The following is a 27,614-nucleotide window of genomic DNA, read 5'->3' as shown; positions in this document are numbered from 1 at the left end:
GAGTGAAGTGAAGTATGCAGTGTTAAAAAATTTTAAATGACTATAGTCGTTAACTAAATATTGGTATACAAAATCTAAACTTTTCATATAACTTCCAAAACATCAGCTGGCGGTTTTTCCTCAGAAATATAGCCAGCTGTCATATATTTATTCACATCTACATATAAGCTGTCATTGATTAAATTTTTATTTGAGGGGAAATTACTGAAAATATAATTTATTTTTTCATGTTCGCAGTGCCGTATAATACATTATAGTATAGTCAGCTGATTATTTTATTTCCTCGAGATATTGGGATAGTTACAGTTTTAGTTGCGAGGAAATGACTAAATTTCTTTTTTTTTCTCATGTCATTCCACCCAATGAGCCGCAGCTGACGTTCTCTAGGTTTTATTATACAACTTTCTGATGCATTCTACTAATTATTCCTTAAGAGGAACTTGGTCGTATATTTCTGTTGCTGGCTCCCGGACTAATATATTGTGAGTTGTGGTTTTATTAATTAATTCCTGTGAGATAGAACGAAAAGAATTCAAATCTCAGATAGTGGAGTCCACACATAAATGAGATTTATTACATAAAAAAATGATATACAAGGATTAATAATTAACTTTTCATATAACTATCGTCATTAAAATCTACATCATTACCATTATCGTCATCGTTGTCTGTAGTTATTAAAAAATTTGTTGCTACTATCAGTTGAAATGATTTCTTCTATTTGAAGTAGTTTATGGCTACCATTAAACATATTCGGCATAATGCTAATATTATCATGATCATATATCCAACCACAATCTTCGTAATTCATTACAATACATTGTTTTCACAGGGTCATGGGAACCGGATGTTTTTAAAATAATCATAAAAAAATTGAATATTTACTTTAAAAAAGTTTTATTTGTACAAAAACACTTGTTAAATCATAGCATTTGTTACTTTTTCACTTAAGAAATATTATGTCCGACAAGTGATGTCCATTTTGGGCAATACATTGTTGTAGCCTTTGACGGAAACTGGGCTTAATTCTTTGCAGTATGTCTACATCAATCTGGATGACGTGTCGACGAATTGCGATCTTTTGGTCCTCCAAAGTACATTAAGATGAAAATGGGCTTTGTCACTCATTAACAATATAAAATTTTCCTTGTCTTCAAAAATGGTAAATATCTGTCGGCAAAATTGTAATCCCTACTGGGAATCTTGCTCTTTTAAATGCTGCATGACGGACGGTTATCTTGTAAGGATGGAAATTTAGATCTGTATTCAGAATTCCTCTTACCGTACTTGTGCTCATATGAAGTGCTGCTGAATGCCTCTGAATCTGATGTTTTTTCCGATCTATGAAGTCTATTCATTGTATCGTGGGATGCGTGTCCCTGGGCATTTTCCTTATCGATGAGGCATTCTGAAATTATTGGAAGAATGTTGTCTTGTGGTCCAGCAGATAAATTGATAGTGTGGCATACTCTCCTTCTGTAGATCTTATCCTTCAAAATACGGTGCAATAATTGCTACATCGCAATTACTAAATTTTTTAAGCAAGCAAGAATATTGGACATGAGCCGGAAGCTTGTATGCTCAATCATACTAATCCCACACTGATCACAATCGAATCTGATGTATGTATGTGTGATATAAATGTCCCAGCTTTAAAGGTATGTGTGTTCTTATACTGAAATTTCTGCCTTTGCCTAGATGTTTTGCAGTTTCCAAATAATCTGGTATGTCCTTGTTCTGGGTCTGAAAAATATGAGAATGATTAGCTAAGCACAATAGTTCAGGGGGTTGAAATAAAGTAAAGTAAATGTGGTATTCTTAGATAATTTGCAATAAGTTAGTTTTAATTTCATTTTAAGATATACCGATAATCAATCAGTTTCTTTCACTAGTAGTCTGCACTTCATTTTATCAACCATTAACTGTTTAATTTGAGTCAAATATTGTCGAAATGTTACCTAACACCGATCCTGAATACAACAAATAATTTTATTGATAACAAAATATTGAACTAAAACAATATCAGTTAGTAAACATGGTTGATATCATTCGATGTAATCATCACTTTCACTATCAATTATTTTAAATATATGAGACTATAACAAAGATTGCGTTGTACAATATTTTCATATATTAATTTGAAACGAACAGTTCCGAGATAATTTGGTTCGAAAGTGTAAAAAAGAAGATGTACGAAATGGAATGCGAAAAATTAGCAATGTCAAAAAAAGACTATTTGAAATTAAATTCTCTTATGGTCTATTTTATTTCCGAAAGAGTGATCACTAATCCAAAACGGTCATTTTAAATATTATTACAAAATAATCTAAATATTTCCTAATATTGTCATAAATATACCTGAACTAACATAGTTCTTCCAATATCAATTGCAAATTTTGATTATTCCTCGTATAACTGTCTTCTGCAATCGATATTGGAAGAACTATAAAAGAAATGAAGAATCCAAAGAAAAAATATATTTAATTTACATGAATCGGTGAGAGACATACACCAAATAAATTTCGATAATATGAAAATGAAAGTCGAAGACAGACTTTTTCAAATAATAGTTTAAATCTACCAACAGGCAAAGGGTGCAATCTGATGATACTATACATCGGCTTTGTTAAAAGTGGTTTATTGACTTTTGTATCTACTCATTCCGTTAACTACCATGAGGACATGAATACTGATGTTTTTGAAGAATGGTTCGGACAAATGATAGATCTTCTTCTTCAAGAATTTTAGAAAATTTTTCCACAACTAAGTTAAAAAAAAATTTTATAGTTGGCTAAATTCAAAGAATATTAAGTTCCATATCGGTTCTGTTAGAAAAGAACTTTATTCTTTGTGTTCTATTCATGGAATTGAATGAATAAAATTGCAGAAAATAGTGATTAGATCTTCACCATATCACTACGAACTAAACCCAATCAAATTGATATGGGCACAGATAAAGGGAGAAGTTTCAAGAAAAGAAAGTATTTTAAAATGATGTTGAGCAGTTGTTTTTTGAGGTTGCAAATAATGTGAAGCCTGAGAACTCGGAGAAACCAGGTAATTATATAGTAGTTCATAGGAAGTTGGACAATATTACTGATAAAATGATCGAACTACTCATTGTGAATATTGGTTGCAACAGTTCAACTTCTAATTTCGATGATTAAGAAATAGTTCTACTTAGATTGATCAGTTTTCATATTAAAATTATTTTTTATGAACGTAACATTGTTTAAAAATCGAAGTTTAAACTCTTATATGAGACAATGCTTGAGAAAAACATTTTAGAAAAAAATGCACTTTCTCACCTTTGGCTGTTAGGAAAATAAAATTAGATTTATTAGGTTAAAATATAGGTGTACACCCGATGTATATTTATACATATTTCGTACGAAAATACTTGAGGTATAACTTGAAAAATATTTTACCCCCAAATAACAAATATTGTGAATCATGGTATATTGCCGGCTTTTATTTTAGACGACGGTAGCAGTTACAGACTGGCCAAAACTGTAATAGGACCTAAACTCTACAGAGCATTTGTTATTTTATTATTAGTACTACACAGACATGTAGGGCAAGGCCCAGATCCCCATTGAACTTTCAAAAACTGAAACTAAAATAAACTAATTGAGGAAAGGCGAGGAATAAAATATATTAAGCAATAAATATTATATTTTATTTTAAAAAACATATTTGCATTAAAAATATATTTACAAACAAAATACAGAACTGGTTAGCTACAAAAATTTTTTCACTACTAAATCATGATCAAATAGTACAAACAAAATTTATGTAAAAACCTATTATATATATATATATATATATATATATATATATATATATATATATATATATATATATATATATGTACAAGTTGAAAGTTGCTCGGCGAATTTCCAGAAACACCGAATTGTAACATTGTACAGTGTAATTGTGAGTGTTGGTGTAAACAGTGTATTCAGTATGAATATCATCAATGGTTCCAGAAACTCCAACTTAATTGCTCTTTGGTTATTCAATTCAAGAAATTCCACAACCCACAACTGTTTTACTTCTGTTTTTGTATTTTTGCATATACCACCTTTCAATTTTACTGAAAATACTGATGCTATCAACCACAAAGAGCAAGAATTATTGAAAAAAATTAATTAGTTCAGTACTAGAAACAATTCTTTAGAATCTGATAAGCTATGGTAAATAAATGTCAATTGAACCGTGGCGGCAATAATGCCCCATTTATCTAAGATTGAAGTTTATAGTATTATATTTATAGTATTCACAGAATACCAATCTAATATCCGAATCATATAAAAAAATCCTCCAAATATTTTATCATTCAAAAATTGAAATATTCGCCTACAATAAACTAAAATTATACTTAGAACTGTCAGTCATTAAGATCTATAATTTCACCAGTAGGACGCCTAGATGTGTTGGATGATGTGCTCGGTCCGTTTAAAAATTGTTGGGTGTTTCCAGGGTAATAGTTCGACTGACCATATAAGCTGAAAAAAAAATAATATTTCCTAATATTTCAAAGGTTAATTTAACAAATAATTCTGCACTTATAAAAAAAGCAATCAAAACTAATTACGATCTAAATTTAATAGCTTGCTCAAAAATTATTCATATTTATTTCATCAATGAGCATACTCATCTTTGTATGATAAAAAATTAAAAAACTATCCGAATGTAAAAAGGAAACGACACATGTGATTGCAACTAGATTCTATAAATTTCTAGCTTAATAACTGTAAATTTCAGTACCCCCTAAACCATTAAAACACATTGAAAAAAATATTCTTTTTTTTTCTAATATCTTACTTGACATAATTATGGAAATAATAGACTAGAAAGCAAAATGCAGAAACAGAAAAGAATTGAAATAGCTGACTAACGAAACCAAGACCAACAAAAAACAAGGGGAGTAATCCACCCCAATAAAGGAATATGTAGGCGCTCCAAGCGCTAGCCATAATCTAATAGATTGGACAGCATAATAAAGATCTTACAAGAGGTCTAAATGATGGGAAATTATGAAAACAAGAAAAACAAAGTCATTTGTTTATAACTTTAATACTCGCAAAATGTATGGAAACTTGGAAAACCTCTAGTATATAATTTTATCACGATAATGAAATAATAGAATGTAACAGAAGAGACACTGAGAATAGTGAGAACAACATACTGAATATATTGTTTCTATCAACACTACTTCAGTCTCTGAAGACGATAATTTGGTAATCAAAACGCGCGTCAGACAGAATAATTGTGAGTGGTGGTATAAACAGTGTATTCAGTATGAATATACGCAACGGTTCCAGAAATTTCAGCTTAGGGAGAACAACAATTCGACTTTTTAAGAAAGTTAAAGTTTGATAGAAATTCGCACAAAAGATTAATTTTATTTATCTACTACTTACCTTTGTAGCGTTTGAGGGTTTATATTTAAATTTCCTAATACTGCTTGTTGTTGTTTTTGGTAAAGGTACTGTTGTTGGTAATATTTCATCATATGCTGTTGATAAAGTGATTCTTTCAATTTCGTTTGGTTCATTATTTGTATTTCTTGGACGACACGCTGATACATCTGAAATATTAAACATATCATTAACTGGTCGAGACTTACACAAAATCGCAATTAAGATTGTAATAAAGATCTCTTGCGTACAAAGGAAAAACCGTATACATGTAAAAACCTAGTTTTGAGAAAAACGGCTTTAAAGTTAAATTTTATTCCTTCTAGTTTATTTTGAAGGTAGGACTATGATTTTTCACTAAGTATAATTTTTTCCAAATTCTAGAAAATATCATTATGTGTTATTATTTTCCAAAAGTATATAAAATCACCAAAACTGAAACATCTGCTCTTCTAGAAGAAGCTGATCAAGCCTGGAGAAAGTCGTCAAAGTCAAAAAGGGTCTTTAACTTTTCGTGCACATTGTTCTATACGTCCATGCAGACCATTCGCTGATATGTATGTGTGGCCCTTAACCAAATAATTCAAGACTATTTCATTAAGCACAACTCAGAATTTTATATATATATATATATATATATATATATATATATATATATATATATATATATAGTAATTATTTATTTCTACCTCTATTATTGTTTTTATTTTTCTATTGTTGTCGCTAGCACGTTATTTGCCGGGCATGAAACTCATTCTCTCTTTGAGTTCTGGCATAAATAAATAACTTATGGATGTTTTTCCTTTTAACAAATCAATAAAAGTTTTATGTTAAAAGTTAATTGTATTATTTTTAATTCAAATAAAGTTTAATAAAATGTAGTTGAGTACGCCTATGAGTCTAACCTGTAGTTAGCCGTTCCTCTAATTTGATAATTCTACACAGTTCTGTGTTATAAATCGACTCAGATGAATATTCTATTATTTAGATGTACAATATAAGGAAAATACTAAAAAATTATGTCAATTTTATATGATATAATCAAGAAGTTCTATTTCTGTGGAAGGATTACATATGATACATTGAACAAAATTTAATAATACTACACAATTCATATTATTTCTACGGAAAAGGAATCTTAACCTCACAAATAAGGAATTTCATCCATTGTCAATCTTCCACTAAGTTTTATATTAATTTAAAATTAATAACATTATTCTATGATACAAATTATGATTTGTACATATGCAATCCTTTTAGAATATATCATTTTTAATAAATAATTCCTTATATATAAAATAACTATAATTAATTAACTTGCAAATATCAATTCAATTTCTTTTATTTTTTTTATCGATTTTCTGCCTTTAGTTTAATTATTATCTTTAGTAAAACTAATCTCAATAAATTATAAATTTTCATTATGTACCTACTTGCTTTTAGATTTCTGATCATTTCAATATATATATATATATATATATATATATATATATATATATATATATATATATATATATATATATATATATATATATATATATATATATATATATATATATATATATATATATATATATATATATATATATATATATATATATATATATATATATATATATATATATATATATATATATATATATATATATATATATATATATATATATATATATATATATATATATATATATATATATATATCGCAGAGTACAAAGAAAAGTTCTTATTTTGCCCAGTGTATTTATCCATACAAATTACAATTGCTATCACGATAAATTCACTCCCAACATCTTCTGCTTTGCGACCAGCAATGCCCTTGTGCCATCAATTAAGTGATGACGTCCTTCGATTTTTTGAAGAAATCAAAAGTCTCGTGATAAGTTATCAGCCTTGATGTAAAAAATGTTTCTTTGACGTTGGGCATACGTGGAAGCAGCATTACCTTTTGCATATCTGCACTTTCCACGGAACTTTATCGTCGTTGGTGTACATAGTCGTCATTTCTTTATCCTGTTCTAAAAATTCTTCTAATTTTATTTTATTTTCTTCGTTATCATTTTTTTCCAGTCCTTTACAATATTGGATTATAAAATCGAATATTCATAGCTTTTAGCTCTGCTTTGTACGTTCCATAGTAAACATTGAAATATCTATGCTTATATAAAATGTCTATTGCAAAAAATGTAAAAATTCTAAAACAACCTACAATGGTAAAACCAAATAAGATTTTATATGCGGTTTTTCATTGGGAAAGGTAGTAACATAACCTAGTATCTATTATGAAGGTATAATAGTATATACCTGTTTATTTGGTTCTATAGTAGATTCAAATATGAGAATATTAACCTTAATAAAATGAGAAAACAGGATAAGTACCACATATAGCGTTCCTCGTCTGAAAAATCAAGAAAAGTGTGAAAATTGCCAGTTTGCAACTAAGCGTTTTTCCTAAACTAAGAAAGATAGAAATATACCAAAAATAGCTACAGATAGAGGGAAAAAAAATAGAGAAAAACGAAAGAAACAAAGCTAAAACTGTATGGTTTCATTATTTTAGGCAAGATGTAAAAGGTTTATTAAAAAAAAAAAAAAGAAATAATATGGGTGGGTCCAATATATCCTATATAATAGTTAATCACCACTCTATTAAAGAAAATGGCATTTCGTCATTTCTAATGGCTCTAATGGTACTTACCGACATATCCTGTTCTTCTATCTGAACTTGTAGCTGCCTAACAAGTGCAGGTATTATACCCTTTATCTGTTGTTCAGACCAAGTAGGATTATCCCGTCTCACTATATTCATCAGCGCCGCATTTATAGCTGCAGCACTCATATTCTGAAAACCTGCAGCATCTAAAACAATAGTAAATAAATATAAAAGCTAAATTGATAATACTTTTCTTTATTTGGAATTTTGAGAGCCTGACACAAATGATTTATTATATGCACAAACAATAGTTTATTAAAGGCGCAGTCGACTTAAAACCTGGAAAATCCTCGCCTTTGTGGAAAATAGCAAGTGGGCTTTGAAAAGGTGATCAAATTTTCATACCGAAGGCAATCCAGAATAATAGCTATGACCAAAGATTAAACCTGAAGCTCCTCTTTGTGGATTTCAAGCAAGCGTATGATTCAATAAGTAGAAAACATTTGTTCCAGACACTAATAGCACTCGAGATACCTAAGAAAATATTACATTTGGTAAAAATGACACTAAATAATACCGAGAATGAAGTAGCTGTCGAAGGATAAGAGACCCACTATCAACAGTGATCCTGAAAAGTAGTGGCATCTGAACCCAGGGGATTATTTACAATAACAAAACACAAATCCTTGCCTACGCAGATGTTGTAGTACTTACAAGTAGAACAAAAAAGGATCTAGAAAAAATGTTTCTACGCTTTGAAAAGAAAGCAAAAGACTATGGACTACGCATAAATGAACAAAAGGACAAATATATGGAGATGGGAGGGGATCTGAATAGCTGCAACCAATTGAAAGTGACGACAGAGCAAAACAAGGAGTATAGATTTGATAGAGTCCAAAATTTCGAATACCTGGGAGTGACAGTGACAAACGAAGTAGGTGAAACCAGGAAAATCGACAAAAGACTGGCGACTGGGAACAAAACAAAGCATCTTCACTCTATAGTCTGTTCATATTAAACTGATGATACTATGTTATGGTAATTCAAACGGTTTGGTTAAAGGTGGTTTAATGACTTCTACTTGTTTCGGTGAGTACCATGAGGACAGACATATTTGCTTAAGGTTTTAAGAATGATTCGAACAAATGATAAATTTTCTTCCTCAGAACTGTATAATAGTTATGGATTTTAGAAAAATTTTCCGCAATCAAGAGGTTAAAAAAAGATTTACAAAATTAGTTCAATTCAAAGAATATCAATTTCAATCCCTGTTCTGTGAGAAAAGAACAGCAGATATTGCAGATCTCCTTCATATCACAATAATGTGAAGCTTAAAAATGAAAAAATGTAGTTAATGATATGACTAAAGAAGAGAAAATTTGGAAGTTGGACAATATTACTGATATGATCGAGTCACTCATTGTGAATTTTGGTAGCAACAGTTCATCTTCTGATTCCGATTTCGATTGTTCTTATACCAATATTACCAGTATAATACATGAAAATTGCATCATTTCACTTTCAGCAGTTTAGGAACTATAAGTAGGTTAATTAGATAAAAATATAAGTGTACACTCGGTATTTATACGCTTATGGTTTACAAATACTTCATCATTTTATTACTCTCTTTTCCATAAAAATAGACTATAGTTTTGGCGGGCAGTTATCACTAATAGAGTCGGGGTCAATAGTTATTATATACCAAAAAAATTTAAAAAAAACTTACTTCCATATGCTTGAACAAAGAATGCATTAGTACTAGTAGTTGTTTTCCTAAGAACTTTTTCATTTTCGAACTCTTCCCAAGCAGCTTTTCTCTCTTCCTCGTTGAGACCTTCATCTTGTTTATTTTCCAAGAGGGACTGATGCAAGTGATATTTAAATATAATATTTTCGTATTTTTGTAACATTTCTCCAAGTAGGACATCCTAAAATATACAATCGAAATAATTTTTCTAAGTGGAGTACTAGTATTAAGATAGGTGTAAAACGATACATGCAATAAGTTCCAACATTTGAAAAGTTTTTCGCAAGTTAAAAATCTTAAAAAAGTGGACTGGTATTATTAACAATAAAATGATTAGCCCTTATTTTTTGAGGGCACTGTTAATGGCGAGGTGTATCTAGATTTTTTTATTAACTTCTGAGTGCCTACATTACAAAGACTTTTTCCTGATGTTAATCATCCAAATGAGATAGATCGATCTATTTACTACCAACAAAACGAAGCTACACCGGATTTTGCACGTACAGTTAGAAATTATTTAAACGAGGTTTTTCCCAATACGTGGATTAAAAGACGTGGAACGATCGCATGGACGTCTAGACCCCCCGATTTGATTTATGGGGTTATTTAAAATATGAAGTATATTCTGATAATCCAGACAATATTTGTGATTTAAAAGCTATGATAACTGAATAAATTAACAAAATAACTCCTGAGGTCATACAACATATACGAGAATTCCAAAATCGTCTCAGCTATTGTCAAGAAGTGAATAATGGTCATTTTGAAAATCTAATTTAATTGTTAAGTACATTGAAAGATACATTTTAAATATTAAGCGACATTATTATATTTATTCTACGTAAAGTATCGTGATAGTCATTATAAAAATTTTACATCTTAAAAATTAATTTTCTCAGTTTTGATTGCCCCAAACTTAAAAAAACTTTATATTGCTGAATAGGGGACTAAAATCCCTTTCCAATAAGGTGCCACATGACCTCCTTTCTCCTTTATACATGATTTCATTCTTATATTCTGTTCCTTGGTCTGTCCTTATTCCTTGCATTAAACCGTACTTTTATATGCAATTGTAAAATATTTAAGCAGTAATATGACCGTTAGTTTAACACAGTCACCGTTTCCATTGTTACTTTCGAAAAATGGAGCTATATAGTGTCTATATATTATATGGTTGTCAAATGATTTAGATGTGATGATGAACTTCCTTTTATGACCTGGTTTAGTTTTGTTTACTTTACACTCGTGACAATTTTTTACATATTTCCTCACATATCATTCCAGGTTTTTCCATAAGAAGTTTGGCCTTATTTCCTCTCATCTTTCTTAATTCGTTGTTTCCTCCAAACATTGTATCTTTTAATTTAGCCTTTCTGTTCCACCATCTTTGGTACTTCGCAAATAAATACTTGTACATTTATTAATCTTCGATTACATTCTCTCTTCTATAAATTCTTTTATTGTGCACATTTTGAAAATATAATCATTTACATATATTTTCATTTTCTTTACTTCAAATTTTACCGATAGCTTATCAAGCTTTTCCAACGTACTCCCTAAGTTAAAGTTGTATTTCTAGTAGGTAAAGTTATATGAAACTTTTATCATTTAAGGTTTTTATTATACTTTTTGCTCATGTACAAAATCCTTTTTTAATTGGGCATTTTCCATTCTGATTACGCTCTTGTGATCGCTAAAATGTGTGTGTTATTAATATATGTCTTTCAGTTCTCCTATAAAGATTCTGGATGCACTGTCAGCTTATCTGATTTTCCTTTAACGTACTGTATATCAAAATTCGAAGTTGGGTCTGAAAATAAATGAGTTAGTGGTTTATAATCCGTTTCGATTATAAATTGTGATGAGCTGTTACTTTGTCAGCTAGAGTATCTAACATTTTGTTTATGTAAATAATTAAACATCTCATTAAACAATAATTAAACTAAAAATTTTCAAGTTATTATCGCAATTTCCGGATAATTAACATTTTATGCGCGTAACCTGCGCATATGTCCCATGAAAAATGTCCGACAAGGTTACCATATTTTTTTTAATAGTTTTTTTGGTATTAAAGGCGACTATGTGGTAATATTTGTTTTGCATAAATTTGACATATTTATAGTGTCCCAATATTTTTCTCCGACATGTTTTTCGGTATTTTTATAATAAAAACTATTGATCAAATTAAAACTAGTGAATATGATTGTAACTTTTTTTCTTCCGTGAAATTTGACATGTTCGTGACAGCTGCACAGCCAAACTCTCCACCTCCCCAGTACGATATTGCGCCAAGCACCGACTTCATCCGACTCCGCCCAAATAACAGCTTACAGGGTGTGGTCTTTTAGACGTGGGTCTAAGGACTAAAAGCTTTAAATTTTAGGTCAATTAACCATAAACAGACTCTTGAATCTCTATTAATTAAAAGCGAAACTCAAATTTTAGAGTTTAATTATTAGCCACCAAAAACAACGTAAATCCCAAATTAAAATCAGAATGATTGAAAAGATTATCTAAAAACCTTTCGAACGAGGTGCCACTTACCAAAAGGTTCCATTTAATATTATCAGTTTGTTTCCTGGAGAAGTTACCGATGCCTATTTCATGTCTATCACCGTTCAAAAGAAAAGAGGGGGGAGGGGACTTCTGAAAAGCACTGTTTTATATTTTTAAATATGTATACGTAATGTATTGTAATTATTCCTGGCTCATCTTCTTTCAACATTACATAAGCTTCTGTAGTCTTGTTAAAACATGTCTCAGTACGCTCCGACTTTGCGGGAGCCCCCTCATTTAATAACTACACCTCGTAGATTATTTCAATAGATTGAAGGTGCAAAATGAAAATTGGTATGTTTCATGAAGAAACATTATTTACCTTACCACAAAAACCTATCTGTGTGTTATGTGCATGTTAACTAAAGACGAAAATACATATCAAAACTCACGTGAGATTTTATGTTTAGTTTAAGAATAATTCTAATGAAAAATGCATCAAGTACTTACCTTTGGTACCATAGGCAAAGGTCTTTCAGTTGGTTCTAGATCACATTTATATAATTCTTGTAAGTCATTTTGGTTATAATGTCTATCTATTTGTTGTTCATCAATAACTCTTTTCGAAATAGCTTGTTTAGTAACTTGCCTTTCATATATCTTCATTTCCATTGCACCATAAGTTACAAAACGATAAATGTAACTTGGTTTCAACTAAAAATAAATTAAAACACCGGTTTGTCATAAGTTGTCTCTTCAGACATAATATACGTAATAGTCTAGAGCTTACAGAAGATAAAATAACGGTTGAAAGTTTTTGCCTACCCCATAATCTATTCATTAAATTTTAAAATAACGACCGGTTTCATAATCTAATTGTGAGTTTAACTAAAGATTCCTTTAAACTTAAAGCTCTAAGTATAACATTTCAGCGTTTGTATTCACGTTTTCCAATTTTGTCGAATGGGATATCCACTGCCACCCAATAATAGATGTCTTCCAAAGTGTCCTTCCCCAAACTACCTTCTCAAAGCACTGTTATTGACTATTGTCTGGTCATGACGAATCCGAAGCCGAGCATCCGGTACAGTTTGTACGTTCAATGCAAAAAAAGCCTTTTCGGCTCCTAAAAATGTCTACGTCTTCGCTTCCTGGTAATTGTATGATAATTGATTATTATAACCAAGGAACTATAGGTTTAAAATCGAGCTTTAATCTCAAGAACAATCTAGGCAAAAATAACCGAATCATTGTTGCCGAATTAAAAAAACCTCGACGTATCGTGGACTATAACGTGAAAAAACGCATCCACCAAGAACTTTGGTGATAGAAAACGTTCAAAGCGGACTCGAAAAACCACAACCGCTGAAGATAATCGTATTTTATTGATCAGTAAACGTGATAGACGACTCACGGGCCCAGAGATAGCATCTGAAATCAATAAATCTAGAGATCTGCCTTTAAGTACTTCTACAGTGAAAAGAAGAATGGTGGTAGTGAAGAAACCTCTTTTAAGACGTCAAAAGAGGTTGCAGTGGGCCGCAGAACATAAAAATTGGAAGCATGAAGATTGGGGGAGAGTTTTAGTCAAAGTTTAAAGTTTTTGGGCTTAAGAGAAGAATGTTTGAAGGAATGAAGCTATTAAAAATAATAAACAAAAACTAGCCTTAATCGGCAAAAAATTTATCTTCCAACGTGACAACGATCTCGAGCATTCTTTTATGCTGTGAAAAAAGAATTGAAAAAGAAGAATGTACTGAAAATAGAAACCCGATTGAGTTGTTGTGGGACAAATTGGACAGGAAAATCAGGGTGTCATACTTTCAGTTTACATTCTTGGAATATCCGGAAAAACGAATGGAACCAAATAGACGACGATTATTTGTCAAAATTGTTACAGACACTGCCACAAATGTAGAACAAAATTAAAAAAGAAAAAGGGGGTTACATCAATGAATCAAATATGTAACAATCACAAACTTTAATTTCATTATTATTATATTCTTAACTATATATGTTCCTTAAAATATGAATATCAAAATTGATCTTGTGTCACGCAAACTATGGTTTGGGCGAAAAATTTTGAACGGTAGTGTACTTTGAATTTGTAGCTCACCTGGCCAAATCTATATACCCTATAGATACTTTGTATATCGTGAGAAGGATTCCACGACACATCAAATATTATCACTCGATTAGCTGCAACTAAATTGATTCCCAAGCCACCAGCTTTGGTAGAAATAAGGAAAAGACGGGCTCTGACATTGTCAGGATTATTGAAAGAGTCGCACCAATATGCTCTATTATCACAACTAGAAGAGCCATCCAATCTAAAATAGTCCAGCCCAAGACTCCAACTACCTGTAATTAGAAACGCTTATTATAAACCCTTATCTGTATTATAGGAATTATAACTGTTGTTCTTGAAAAACTTTAGTATAGTAGTCGCCTTAGAGTAGTGGTTTCCAACCTTTTTATACCTGCGCCCCCTTTGAAAAAATTGTAGCGCCCCCTTAATTTTTCTATCAATCTAATTTCATAAATACTCAACTGATTATAATTTATTTAATGGGCTACAAAATAATATACAATATTATGTGAAAATATACATAAAAAAAGAACAATATTATGGACTGTTCTGAAACGTTCTGAAGAACAATATTCTTGAGTGTTCTGAAACGTTCTAGAAATTTTCTGAGGAGCAATATTCTGAAGTGTTCTAAAATGTTCCGAAGAACAATATTTTGAAGTTTTCTAATATGTTCCAGGAGCGTTCTGAAGAACAATATTCTGGAACGTTCTAAAACATTCTAGAAATGTTCTGGAGAACCATATTCTGGAGTGTTCTAAAACGTTCTAGAAATGTTCTGAAGAACAATATTCTTGAGTGTTCTAAAACGTTCTAGAAATGTTCTGAACTACAATATTCTGAGGCGTTCTAGAAATGTTCTGAAAGAACAATATTCTGGAGCGTTCTAACATGTTCTGTAAACGTCCTGAACAATATTCTGTAGTGTTGTAAAATGTTCTGAAGAACAATATTTCAGTTTTCTAAAATGTTCTAAGCACGTTCTGAGGAATAATATTCTGGAGTGTTCAAAAACGAAATGTTCTGAAGAACAATATTTTAGTTTTCTAAAATGTTCTAAGAACGTTCTGAAGAATTATATTCTGGAGTGTTCTAAAACGAAATGTTCTGAAGAACTTATAAGGATATTATAAGGTCTCGGATTATGTTATAAAAGAAATGCAGAATATGGGAAGTAATGGTTAATAGACATAGTGATTGGAAAACCTTAAAATTTCAAATAGTCAATGTGTGAAATAGAACGATTTTTTAACATAAATATCTTCTGAAATGGTTAAATTTTATAGTAAAATTTCAATCGAAACAACTTATAAGCTGATCAAGATTCAAAAATATTTGAATTTGTAATCTCTTTGCCGAAAATTTTGGAATGAAACGAATTTATTGAAGTGATCGTTATTCTTCAGAAAATGACTGAATTGGTGACTCCAGAGTATTTTACTATCATCACTTACACAAAAATTGAATCTCCTAAAAGCTGTGAATACATTTTGAAAAAAAAATAATTAAAAAATTGAGTTTTAATTATTTTATTCTCCCATTGGGATTCGGAGAATGATAACAAAACAAAATAAACAATAATATTTTTCCACTAGTCTCAAAGGACATCTTCAGTTTGATTTTGGATAAGTTTCAATCCTAAAAGCATAAAATTTTGAAATTTATGAATTGTTTTTACGATTTATAAGTTAATTTAAATTTTGATGCCAAAATATAGAGGATTCAATGATAATATTAAATTCACTCACCTTTGTAACCCATTTTTTCTGTATCCCCAGCTTCGGTTGCTTCATCAATTTTAGCAAGGAAATATTCTATACAATTCAATGAATTTAACGATTGAGAGAACACTAATACTTTATCACCTATTTCTTCACATTCTTTGAGAATTTCAAATAATAAAGATAATTTTCCGCTGTTCTTAATATTATCTAATTCATCACCATCACAGAATTCTTGCCACCACTCCTTTGATACTTCTTCAATATCTGAATCGCTACTATCGGCATTGTCGTCTTTCTCTAGAAGTTTCAGTACATTAATAAAATTACAAAAAATAGGCACTAGCGGAAAAACATGAAATTATTAATTCAATTTAATTACAACATTATATATAACAAAAGGAGTTTGACAGTCCTGCTGTGGACAGGACAGTGGACAGTCAAACTCCTTTTGTTCACGGCAGTACTAAACAATCATAATTGAAAGGGGATGTGCAACAAAACGCTAACAAAATAAAAAGTTTCACTTTCGATTTACTAAACCCGTCGATTTTTTAACTTTAACGGCAAACTGTGTATAGTTCTTCCAATATCAATTGCAGATTATAAAAACTGGATCGAAACCGACAATTTTGTTTGATCTACCATGGGCGTAAATACCACATCGGGAAATTGATGTCACTCAATTAAAGGAAGTAGATTCTTACAAAAAAATCATCTGTGTCCATATCGTATTCAAATGGTTCAGTGAATATATCCTGGAAATGAAATCCATAGATTGACCTACAGCTGTCAGATTTCAACCACGCCCAAAGGAGTCAACCGGAACACGACAAGAAAAAAATAAAATGGGGAAGGAAATAGGAATACAGATGGAAATTACTGAAGAAGGAACGAGTAGGTAGAATAGATCTGAACAAAAAGGTGGTTGTGCTTTAACATAAAAAAACTGAATTTATATTTTTTTAAATATAACCAAATAGAAATCTTCTGTTCTCTTCTCCAAATGAATAGAAAATACGAATTTACAGGTAAACCATCATACAAAATTTGCTTAAAACAAAAGGAAGAATTTTTGTCAGAACAATGATTAAAAAAGGAAGTAAAAACTTACTAACGAATATAAAAAATAAATTTACTAAAATTCACTTTGATTTAAAGTGTAAATAGGTAGAGGACAATTTCGATTAAATTCCAAGGTTTTATTGAATTTCTCAAATGCAGTGGGATACCAAACTAATTTCGTCAAAACTCGAATGTTAGAATAAATAATTCGATAGTGACTTCTGTGCCACAATATAAGGAAAGAAGGAATATTCAAAATGTTTCAAGAATAACGTAACAAGTCAAATGGCATGTTACAAACTATTTTATTTTTTTTTACTAGCACTGTTTTGATTAATTCGAAATATATAATAATTAATTTGAAAAATAAAGATGAAATTTATTTCAATATCTGTTATTGAATGATCATAAAATGCAAAGCATCTCAACTTCTACATCGTTCAATTCCTAAAATTAGAGACCTAGATCTGTTATAGACATGTTCATAAATCCTTATCGAACTTCTTTAAAAAAGTTGAAACACAAAAATTTATTGTAATAATTATTCAAAATAATAATTTTTTTCTTCTTTCCCTAATATTTCATATTACTATTTCTATGATGATATTTACACAAATATTTATTATTGTTAGTGATTCTGAAATAAATTTATATAAAAAATAAGAATATAGATTACAGGATCAAAATAATAGTTACTTACTTTGTGCAGCTCTAGCTCTTGTCATCCTGGGCTTCTTTTTCTTCTTTTCGCTTTCGGATTCATGAGAACTATCTTCTTCACTATTAGAGTTAGAACTAGAAGTTGAGTGTGTTGATAGTTCGCCATCATCAATAAAATCCTTCAGGGAACCTTTGATACATTAAAATTAGAAAAACATAGAATGTTTGGCCGAATAAGATTCAATCATATAAATACATTAAAAATATATTTATCCACACTTATGAACCATAAAAAGTACCACTTTATCCATTTGTGGACCATTGACCGGGTTGTCATCAATTCCAAAATATTGATATTCTTAAGAATCTAGCGTTGCCAGGCGTCCGGATAAAGCCATAAGTTTTTTGATTGTGTGTTCAGACAAAATAAACGGTGTTCAGCTTGCCCAGCTTTTGCTGGACCAGGAAGCAGAAAGAAATGTTTGACAATATTTAAGCAATGAAAATCGAAACGAAAGAATCCATCAAATATTTAGGATTCACATTAGACTCGAAAATGAATTTTGGAGAACAAATAATAAAAGGAGCAGACAAAGCAACAAGCTAAGTCAACTAATGAGAAATATCGGGGTCCCGACTGCTACCAAAAAGAAACTGTCAAAGTCAGTCACAAATTTAATACTTCTCTACTGAGGAGATACTATGCAGATAGAAATCCACCACAAAAGAATAACCAGGGTGGAAAGCAGAGCCATTCTTAGAGTAAGCAGTGCATACCGCTCAGGCTGAGTAAAAACACAAACCAGCTCGTCCAATTTATGTATATAAAGGAATCAAACCAGTATAAGAAGATCTAACTAATGAAGATCTTCTAATTTGGTATATTTGCACATAATGGAGGCAACGAACATGGAAATCGACCCGAATAGCTATCAAATGTACTGGGAGATCGACAATCACTGTATAAAGGTTACAAAAAGATCTTTATCTTGACTTTGAATAAAAAGGAGATGTCATCCTAAAAAAGCTACACAGCCGCCATTTTGTACTAAATCAAACAGTCACGGATATGTACAAAAAAATCACTTTTCTGTTATCTCGAAAAAAAAATCTGGAAAAAAAATACTTAAAAAGCCTTTTTTCGGCCTCAATTTATTGTATATTACTTTTGATAAAAACAAATACATTTTTTCAATAAAAAACTTTATAATCCATCGGAGATTTAAAACAAAATACCCCTCGTAGAATTCGGTTACGAAAAAAAAATTTTCATAATAATTGTTAGGTACCTTCAGATTCTTCTTCGTCGTCCCATTTTTCTTTCTTTTCCACGCTTCTATCCTTCAGCACTCTCGGATGCGTGCAAATCCTTTGTAGTTCTTGAAAATCGGCAAAAAGAAATGACGTTCTATTTGATCCGTCATTTTTGCGAGCATAATGCTCAATGTAATGCCTGTATAGTTTAACTTGTACATCAGATAATTTGAGAAACAGAACATATTCATGTTTCGGTGGCAAGTATGGTTCAAGAACCGCATAATCTCGTCGTTGTACTACACCGTCTAGGAGTTTGTGAAGAACGTGAGATCGTTTTCTGAAATGAAACATAGATAATAAATTTTAAGACGAACCCTCTACAAACAAATATTAAATTATTTGGGCATCGCATCGATGTGCAAACAAAAGAGCCATAAGAGATCATAAGTTGGAATTTCTGGAACCGTTGGTGATATTCATACAGTAAACTGTTTATCTTCAGTCTCTGAAGACGATAACTTGGTTCTCGAAACGTGCGTCAGACAGTGTAATTTTTAGTCTTGGTGTAAATGTAAACAAAACACTAAGATCTAAGTACAGTCCATACCCATCATATTAAAAAACGCAGATGAATTATTTAAGAAGCAAGAATCAGGCGAAAGTCTTCTATGTAAAAGATGAAGAATTGCTGAATTCCCTAATTTAGAAATAATGCTTGTTTACGTAATTTAAACAATATAGAAATAGAATCATTAGTGTTAGCGGCTCTATAATGAAGGAGAAAGCTGCTAAATCACTGCAAATCCATAATTTTAAAACTAGCAATTGTTGGTTGAGAAATTTCAGACACGATATGGCTGAAAGTGCAAGTGTAAGCAAAAAAATTTGCATAGAATGGAAAAGTCAATTGGAGAGTTTATCAAATGGATATGATCACAATGATGTTTTTAACGCTGACTTAATGTCTGCCTCATAAAACATTAACATTTAAAAATAAAAAATGTTATGGAGGGAGATACAGCAAAAAACGATTCTGCTCTGTACAAATTCTACAGGCACAGAAAAATTTAAGCTGTAATGATTGGCAAATCAAAGAAACCTTATTGCTTTGAGGACTGTAGATCACAATAAAAAGCATGGATGATTGTAGAAATTTTTAAAAAATGGCTTATTAAAAAACAAATTGTAAGAAATAGATAATTTGGTTTTATTTTTACAAAAAAAAACATAATTTTTGAATTTGATACATAATCAATTATCTATTCATCTTCCTCTAAACCTCATTAATTACATGTTAAGGTAACCTCGTTTAGTTCTGTTTCACATTACGCTCTACTTTAATAGAACATTCCTATACATTAAAGGGTGTCTTAATGTAGTCCCAGATTTTACTCAGTATTTTCGGTAAAAATCTGGTCCGCCTTTAAAAATTAATATATAATGACATAATCCTATTTCGACTCGATTTTTCGCTTACTAAATATGGTCAAAAAATACATTTTATGGGAAAAACTATCCAATTGGTATAAAATGACAGTAGTAGTGACTACTTAACCCTTTCAGATCTATGATACAATATGGTGTACATACTACTTATGGTTATTGTTATTTTGTTTGCAGTTTACATTTTGAGACCGTATGGCATTTCTCATGTTTTCTCATGTACATGTGTTTTAAAATACTGAGACAAGTCACGACATCTAGTGGTAATAACAACTAATTAGACACTTGTTGCACACGGCCGACGAGAAATTGGATTTGCCCGGTGAATGATCACCTATTGTATTTTTGCTAAAATTTTCAGCAATTTCATTGGAATTTTTGTATAATAAGTTACTAATTGATAAAAATGTACTCTCAGAAAAGTCTACAAAACATGAAATACTATATTTGATGCTCAAATTTACGTTTTGAATGAATATACAGTATCATGTACCAGGTGTCCCAATAAGAATGTCTCTCGGTCATATCTCGGGAACTGTTTTATAGTACAGCTTCGGGGAAAAAAAATTATAACAAAAGTGACCTCGAGAAAAACCTGGAAATTATTTACAGAGTTGTAGGTCCACCACCAGAGGGCGTAATTGAATACCAAAAATATAAAATGAATAATTTACAAATTTTGTCTAATTCAGATGCATTTAAACTATGATTATCGCATTCTTCAAGAAATTCAGCGTATATTTGTCTATTAGTCTATCTCTTCAAATAAGAGGTGGGGGGAAGCGGGAGCTTTATTATGAAAAAACGCCTATGTTCAGTTATACTTATATGCAAACTTAGTCTTTTTGGAGAGAGCTCCTTTCTACCAATGTGAGAGTTATAATTTCAAAACAACCTAATGAGTAACGTATACGCTAGAGGACGCTATTTTTTTTTAAATCTAGCTATCCTTGAAGAATGTTAAATGGAAACAACAGTTTTAATTAACGAATATGAAAGTAGACCAAATTAGCAACAGAATAGCGAAAACCGCATATAGATATCTTGTTCGTATTACGAGAAATCTTAAGAAATGTGTGAATTTTAAGCATTTTCCTTTAAACATAAATTATTCCGGTTTGAATGAACAGATTTTAACATTTTTTGACTCCTCAAAATTGTCTTTCCTTGTTCTATTAATAATAGTTCCAATTATTATGTCAATATTACTTATGCTGTCATCGGGAAACTGCGTTATGGAAGTTAAAATGGAAATATATAAAAACAAGTAGTGGCCATGAAAAAAACAAAATAAAAAGATATGTCTTGTGTCAAATTAATAAACCTAGTAATTTGTTCATTTACGTGTCATTGTGATTTGTGTGCATTAAATTCGATATAAAATTTACTTAAAAGTTATATCTAAGATCATTCTTACAAACGAAGAAGCATTTGATATGATAGGCATTTACTTTGAATGTGAGAGAAATACAACTGTTGCGGCTAGGGTATATACCATACAATATCCCTAAAGACATCATCCCGGTAGCAGAGTTTTTCATCGACTCATACACCGTTTAAGAACGACTGGAAATGTAAATCTTCCTGTATTTAGAAGACGTGGCAGAGGTCGTTCAGAGGAAAACACAATAAATGTTTTGGCATATGTGCAATTTAAGTATTAGAGCAATAAGTTGAGACTTGGGAATAAGCAGAACCACCGTTCAACGTATTTTGACAGGACACAGGTAAATTTTGATGTAAAAAGATATGTTTCTTAAACAAAATATACCCGCATAATATTATTTGTGGGCATGGTTATATGTTAACATAATAATTTATTTATCATTCCGGAAAGATATTTAATAGGACATTATATTTCTTTTAGATTTCATCCATATCATATAGTACTGCATCAACAGTTGGTTGATCGTGATTACAACAGAAGGGTGGATTATAACGCAGTTACCCGGTGACAGCATAAGTAATATGGACATAATAATTGGAACTATTATTAATAGAACAAGGAAAGACAATTTTGAGGAGTCAAAAATTGTTAAAATCTGTTCATTTAAACCGGAGTAATTTATATTTAAAGGAAAATGCTTAAAATTCACACATTTCTTAAGATTTCTCGTAATACGAACAAGATATCGATATGCGGTTTTCGCTATTCTGTTGCTAATTTGGTCTACTTTCATATCCGTTAATTAAAACTGCTTGTTTTCATTTAACATTCTTCAAGGATAGCTAGATTTAAAAAAAATAGCGCCCTCTAGCGTATACGTTACTCATTAGGTTGTTTTGTTGTTTTTTCATAATAAAGCTCCCGCTTCCCCCCACCTCTTATTTGAAGAGATAGACTAATACTTGTAAAATCAAATATACGCTGAATTTCTTGAAGAATGCGATAATCATAGTTTAAATGCATCTTAATTAGGCAAAATTTGTAAATTATTCATTTTATATTTTTGGTATTCAATTACGCCATCTGGCGTTGGACCTACAACTCTGTAAATAATTTCCAGGTTTTTCTCGAGGTCACTTTTGTTATAATTATTTTTTCCCCGAAGCTGTACTATAAACAGTTCCCGAGATATGACAGAGAGCCATTCTTATTGGGACACCCGGTACATTAGGTTGACGAACGCTATGTTGACATTCGGATTTTATATATTCAAGGTCCATCAAGAGCACCTCCAGAAAAAAGGCCAACAAAAAAGCGTTACAACCTAAATAATGGTGCAGACATTCAAGATCTTTTAGAATTTAGACACTTCAGATATAGATATTTGGTCAGATTATAGCAGCGATTATGAATATCTTCCAAAGAGAATCCTCCAGTGAGTCTGAATCTGAAGAAAATCAACCAGAATTTGAAGAAACCATGAATAAGACATCAACTCTAGCAAGCAGTAAGAAGAAAAAAACAATGTTTGAGATGCGATAGGCGATTATTACTCCGGATACTACGTTTTTGCAAGATTCAAATAATCACAGTCCACCACAAAGTTAAGATGCACCACTGCAGTATTTTTTGCGATATATTGGAGATGATGTATTTCAAGAAATGGCTCCGTATACAAATATGTAGGCGCTGCAAATAGGAATACCTTCTTACAAGCTAACTAATCAACATGAAATGAAAACTCTAATAGCACTTCATATTGCCACCAGCTCCCTGAACAAGTTTCCAAAACTTAGAATATATTGGGATACGACTCTATTTCTAGAGAATATGTCAAGGGACAGGTTTTTTTAGTTACAAACATGTTTATATTTCGTTGATCTTCTTCGTTATCCTAAAAATTGCTAAGACAAGTTCGTCATTTATGAGTTAATGTTAGGAACTGATTTTAGAGAAAAACCTCTACATTAAGGGGGAAATGGTTCCTTGGGGCATAAAAAATTATTGTTTGTGTGAAAAAAGTAGAATCGTCTGAAGATTTACTACCAACAGAAATGGTGTTAGATGGGCAAAATTTTAACCAATATGGAGTAGGGGGCAGTGGCGTCTTACATTTTGCAAGCAGAATTCCTCCAAATTATCATTAACTCTTGTTTGCGACGACTATTTTTCATCCTATGATGTTTTGAAGGATCTAACAGAAAAAAAAATTTGGGCAGCATGTCGTGAGACTGAATCGATTGCAAAATCCGCCGGTGCTGTCTGACAAAGAAATAAAAGGGGTTTTACAGATGAAGTTGGGAGTGCGGGTAATATTTCACTGGTAAAATGGTTGGACAACAAAACTGTTTGTGTAACTCCAACTTCATTGGAAAAGGACAAGAAGATATTACTAGAAGGTGGAACAAGAAATCTAATATATACTTGAATATACCGAGGCCTGAAGTAATTGCAAAACACAATCACTCAATGAAAGGTGTTGACTTATTAGATGAAATGATTAGCACCTATGGAATTTTCATAAAATCACGAAAATGGATTTTGCGATTAATAATGCACATGATAGATTTTGTTCTAGCTAATTCATTACTGGAATTTAAAAGACTAAGAATTATTTTCAAAAAATAAAGTAATTCATTTTCTTCACTTTCACTTTGATGTAACCAATGGTCTCGTAATGGCACGTAGGCCTTTTGAGAATTTAAGTAAAAGAGGAAGACCCAATTCAGCTTGTGATGATACATCAACATAATCAAAAACTGTCAAAAGGATGAGAAAAAACCCAATAATGTTAATCATTTGCCCCTCTATGACAATAAATTTTATAACATGTAAAAAATTATTTTCTGACCTTTTATACATTCTAATGTACATATAGAAATCTACAACGGCAACTGTTGTTAAATAAAAATCAGGTCTGAAAGGTTAATAAGGAATTCTAATATATCTAAATTTAAATAGATATGACCAATATATCAATTACCTCATGAGGTCTATGTCGTGTTTAGTTGAATCTGTATATTGGCCATTTGTAATGGGATTTACGAATCGATTCATATATTCTTTATATGTTCCAAGTAGATTCGGTTTTATGAATTGCACCATACACCAGTACTCTTTCAAATTATTTTGTAAAGGAGTACCAGTAAGAACTATCCTTCTGGCTGTTTTTATTCTGTTCATAGCTATGCTCAAATTAGTTTTTTCATTCTTGAGCAAGTGACCTTCATCACATATCACTATATCGGGACCTAAAACAAAAAGGTTTATAAGAAAAATATGATCTATACATATATAGCTCGAGAAGTTTGGAACACTGGGATTTTGTACTTGGCTAGAAACCTCTTTTACGGATAGTGCAGAATGAGCTGGAGCATTGTCTTGATGAAGAAGCCATGATTTCTTCTTCCACGATATACAATTCTATGAATATCAAAAAAAAACAAACATTGCTTTGAATTCTAATTCGCTCATTTTTGCTTTTTTTGACTCTTGGCGAAGTTGGACTTTACTAGTTCATGGATTGACGCTTTGTTTCAGGATCATAGGTAAGAAATTAAGATTCGTTACACATTAGTACCTTTTCTAATAAATTTGACTCATTTTTAATCGCATTCAAAGTGTCAATACAAATATTTTATCGAGCTTCTTGTTGTTCAAACGTAAATATTGTAAGCACTAGTTTTGCACACAATTTTCAGTTGTTAGAATTTGACAGTTTTCCTAAGTTTCATGTTTAATTTCACAACATCATTTTCCTGAATTTTTACGCTGATCATTTTCACGGCATAACAAAACAGCCCCTATACAAACGAAAGAAACGGCTACAATTTAACAAGTTATAAAACATGTAACAACGTCAAAATTTGTGTTTAAAGTCTCATACATTACAATCTCATTGTTACATATAGTATGTGTATATAAATTTCTTAGATCTTTTGGTATGTTTATGCTTCTATATGTCCTTTATTTTAGATCTGTCTAAAAGAAATAAAAACGTCAAATTTTTTCGGTTTTTAAAAAATTATAAAAGATACCAGTTTAAATCAGAAGAGACCTAAAATCAAGACGATTTAAAAACATTAAATATATATAATTATATAAGCTGAGATGAGTTTACAACTCGAGAATTACGGACGTGAGAGGTTCCGAAATTCGCAAACTTTCAACTCATTTCGTTATCCCCTTTTTCTCAATTTTTCAAAAGTGACAGGTAGCAGCTGTCGATAATAAAATATGAATAACAATGTATTAATTTTTAAATCTTTTTGTTTAGATTGAATGAATTTTTCGTCAATCCTCTATTGCTCTACATTAAATTCTGTATACGAGTTAAAAATCAACTCAAACTAAGTTGGCAACAATTCGATAGGAACTAGTAAGATCAGTTTTTATTAAATTCCCCAAAAGGAAAAAAAATCATTCCAAAACCAAATTTCAGATTTGCTATATAGATAATGTAGTTCGCAAGAAAATTTAAATCATGTGTGTTCCTGTGAAAATTCGCGATGTTAGTTTCGTCTTATAATCTTAATAGACAAGAAAATTATTATTTTATGAACCAGATTCTGTATCGGATAAACTCTAAAGCAAAATTTTCTGCCCCAATTCTACAGTTTTAGTCAAATATTCTGCTATAAACATTACAAGACTAACGCTCCTAATATAAATCAGTTAATAAAGTGTAATTTCAATTTAGTTAAGAAGTTGATAGACTAAATATTACGTTACTTTTATGAACTATATAAATATATATCTACTTATATAAAATCAAAGTCATCCTGCAAACAATCGGTTCTCCAGTTTTAAACCAGCATAGCTAATATTAAATTTGGATTTTGTAATTTATTGACTCAGTATAAGGATGTTTTTATTAAAAGTTTTGCTAAATCTGTTGAATGTTAACCATATAAATCAAATCCAAATAATTCGTAAAAGGCTGACTTTTAGAATATTAGTCATAACGATTATTTCTACTGATTTGACAGAAATTTTCATTTGATTCATATTTTTGTTGACATATTGGTCATGTGATACAAGATTATCGTTTCTACTATATCTGTGCTGAAACAATAACTACATTAAAATTTAATGGTCTATATAATTACCTGGATCAACCATCCCTTCGACAAATGCTGTTCTCATTTTCTTCGTAATTTTTTTATTGTTCGGATTACTTAGTAATCTGAACATATTATAACCCAAAATCAAAACGCCACCACCACAATTCCACTCGCTGATTGTATATTGCCTTTCATAGTTCTTCTTTGGCGTCGCCAATTCGTATACGTCTATTGGAGAGCTATTTGGTACCCACTTTTTAAATTCTGATTTCCAATTGAGAACTGTATTTATAGGACAAACAACCATTGCTTTATGAACTTTAGTTATATTACTGTTTACTATCAATGTATGGACCAAGGAAATTACCTAAAAAAAAACACATAACATTCAAGTTATATTTTATATATATTAATTAAATTTTAAACTACTGAAGAAACTAAGAACATATTTATTGTTATTTACGTGTACATAGAAAGAAATCAAGATCAGAATTGAAATGGCTCGAAAGGCATTTGTCAAGTACTCCTCAATGTTTGCAAACAGAACTCTAAACTTCCACCTCAGAATAGGATTCATGGAATGTTATGTGTGGTCAGCACTGGTGTACGAAGT

The 27,614-nt window shown here is 30.8% G+C and overlaps 1 protein-coding gene across 2 annotated transcripts in view; it reads right to left on the bottom strand.

The window, feature by feature from the left end:
- Positions 1 to 3,943: 3,943 nt before the first annotated feature.
- The window catches only part of LOC130452965 (transcriptional regulator ATRX homolog), a 38,982-nt gene continuing 15,311 nt past the window's right edge, over positions 3,944 to 27,614 (bottom strand). For both annotated transcript variants that reach the window (XM_056792515.1, XM_056792516.1), the window contains exons 11-21: positions 27,047 to 27,368; positions 24,922 to 25,189; positions 19,141 to 19,445; positions 17,892 to 18,041; positions 16,154 to 16,426; positions 14,433 to 14,677; positions 12,827 to 13,030; positions 9,800 to 10,001; positions 8,119 to 8,279; positions 5,427 to 5,593; positions 3,944 to 4,508 (exon numbers count right to left, since the gene is read on the bottom strand). In XM_056792515.1, the coding sequence (XP_056648493.1) occupies positions 4,391 to 4,508; positions 5,427 to 5,593; positions 8,119 to 8,279; positions 9,800 to 10,001; positions 12,827 to 13,030; positions 14,433 to 14,677; positions 16,154 to 16,426; positions 17,892 to 18,041; positions 19,141 to 19,445; positions 24,922 to 25,189; positions 27,047 to 27,368 (2,415 nt within the window). In that variant the 3' untranslated portion in view covers positions 3,944 to 4,390. The remainder of the gene's footprint in view (positions 4,509 to 5,426; positions 5,594 to 8,118; positions 8,280 to 9,799; positions 10,002 to 12,826; positions 13,031 to 14,432; positions 14,678 to 16,153; positions 16,427 to 17,891; positions 18,042 to 19,140; positions 19,446 to 24,921; positions 25,190 to 27,046; positions 27,369 to 27,614) is intronic.

The sequence above is a fragment of the Diorhabda sublineata genome, chromosome 2, assembly GCF_026230105.1.
Source record: "Diorhabda sublineata isolate icDioSubl1.1 chromosome 2, icDioSubl1.1, whole genome shotgun sequence".
NCBI classification, from domain to species: domain Eukaryota; kingdom Metazoa; phylum Arthropoda; class Insecta; order Coleoptera; family Chrysomelidae; genus Diorhabda; species Diorhabda sublineata.
Note: the sequence above shows the minus strand (reverse complement) of the source record. Positions and strands in the feature narration are given on the sequence as shown.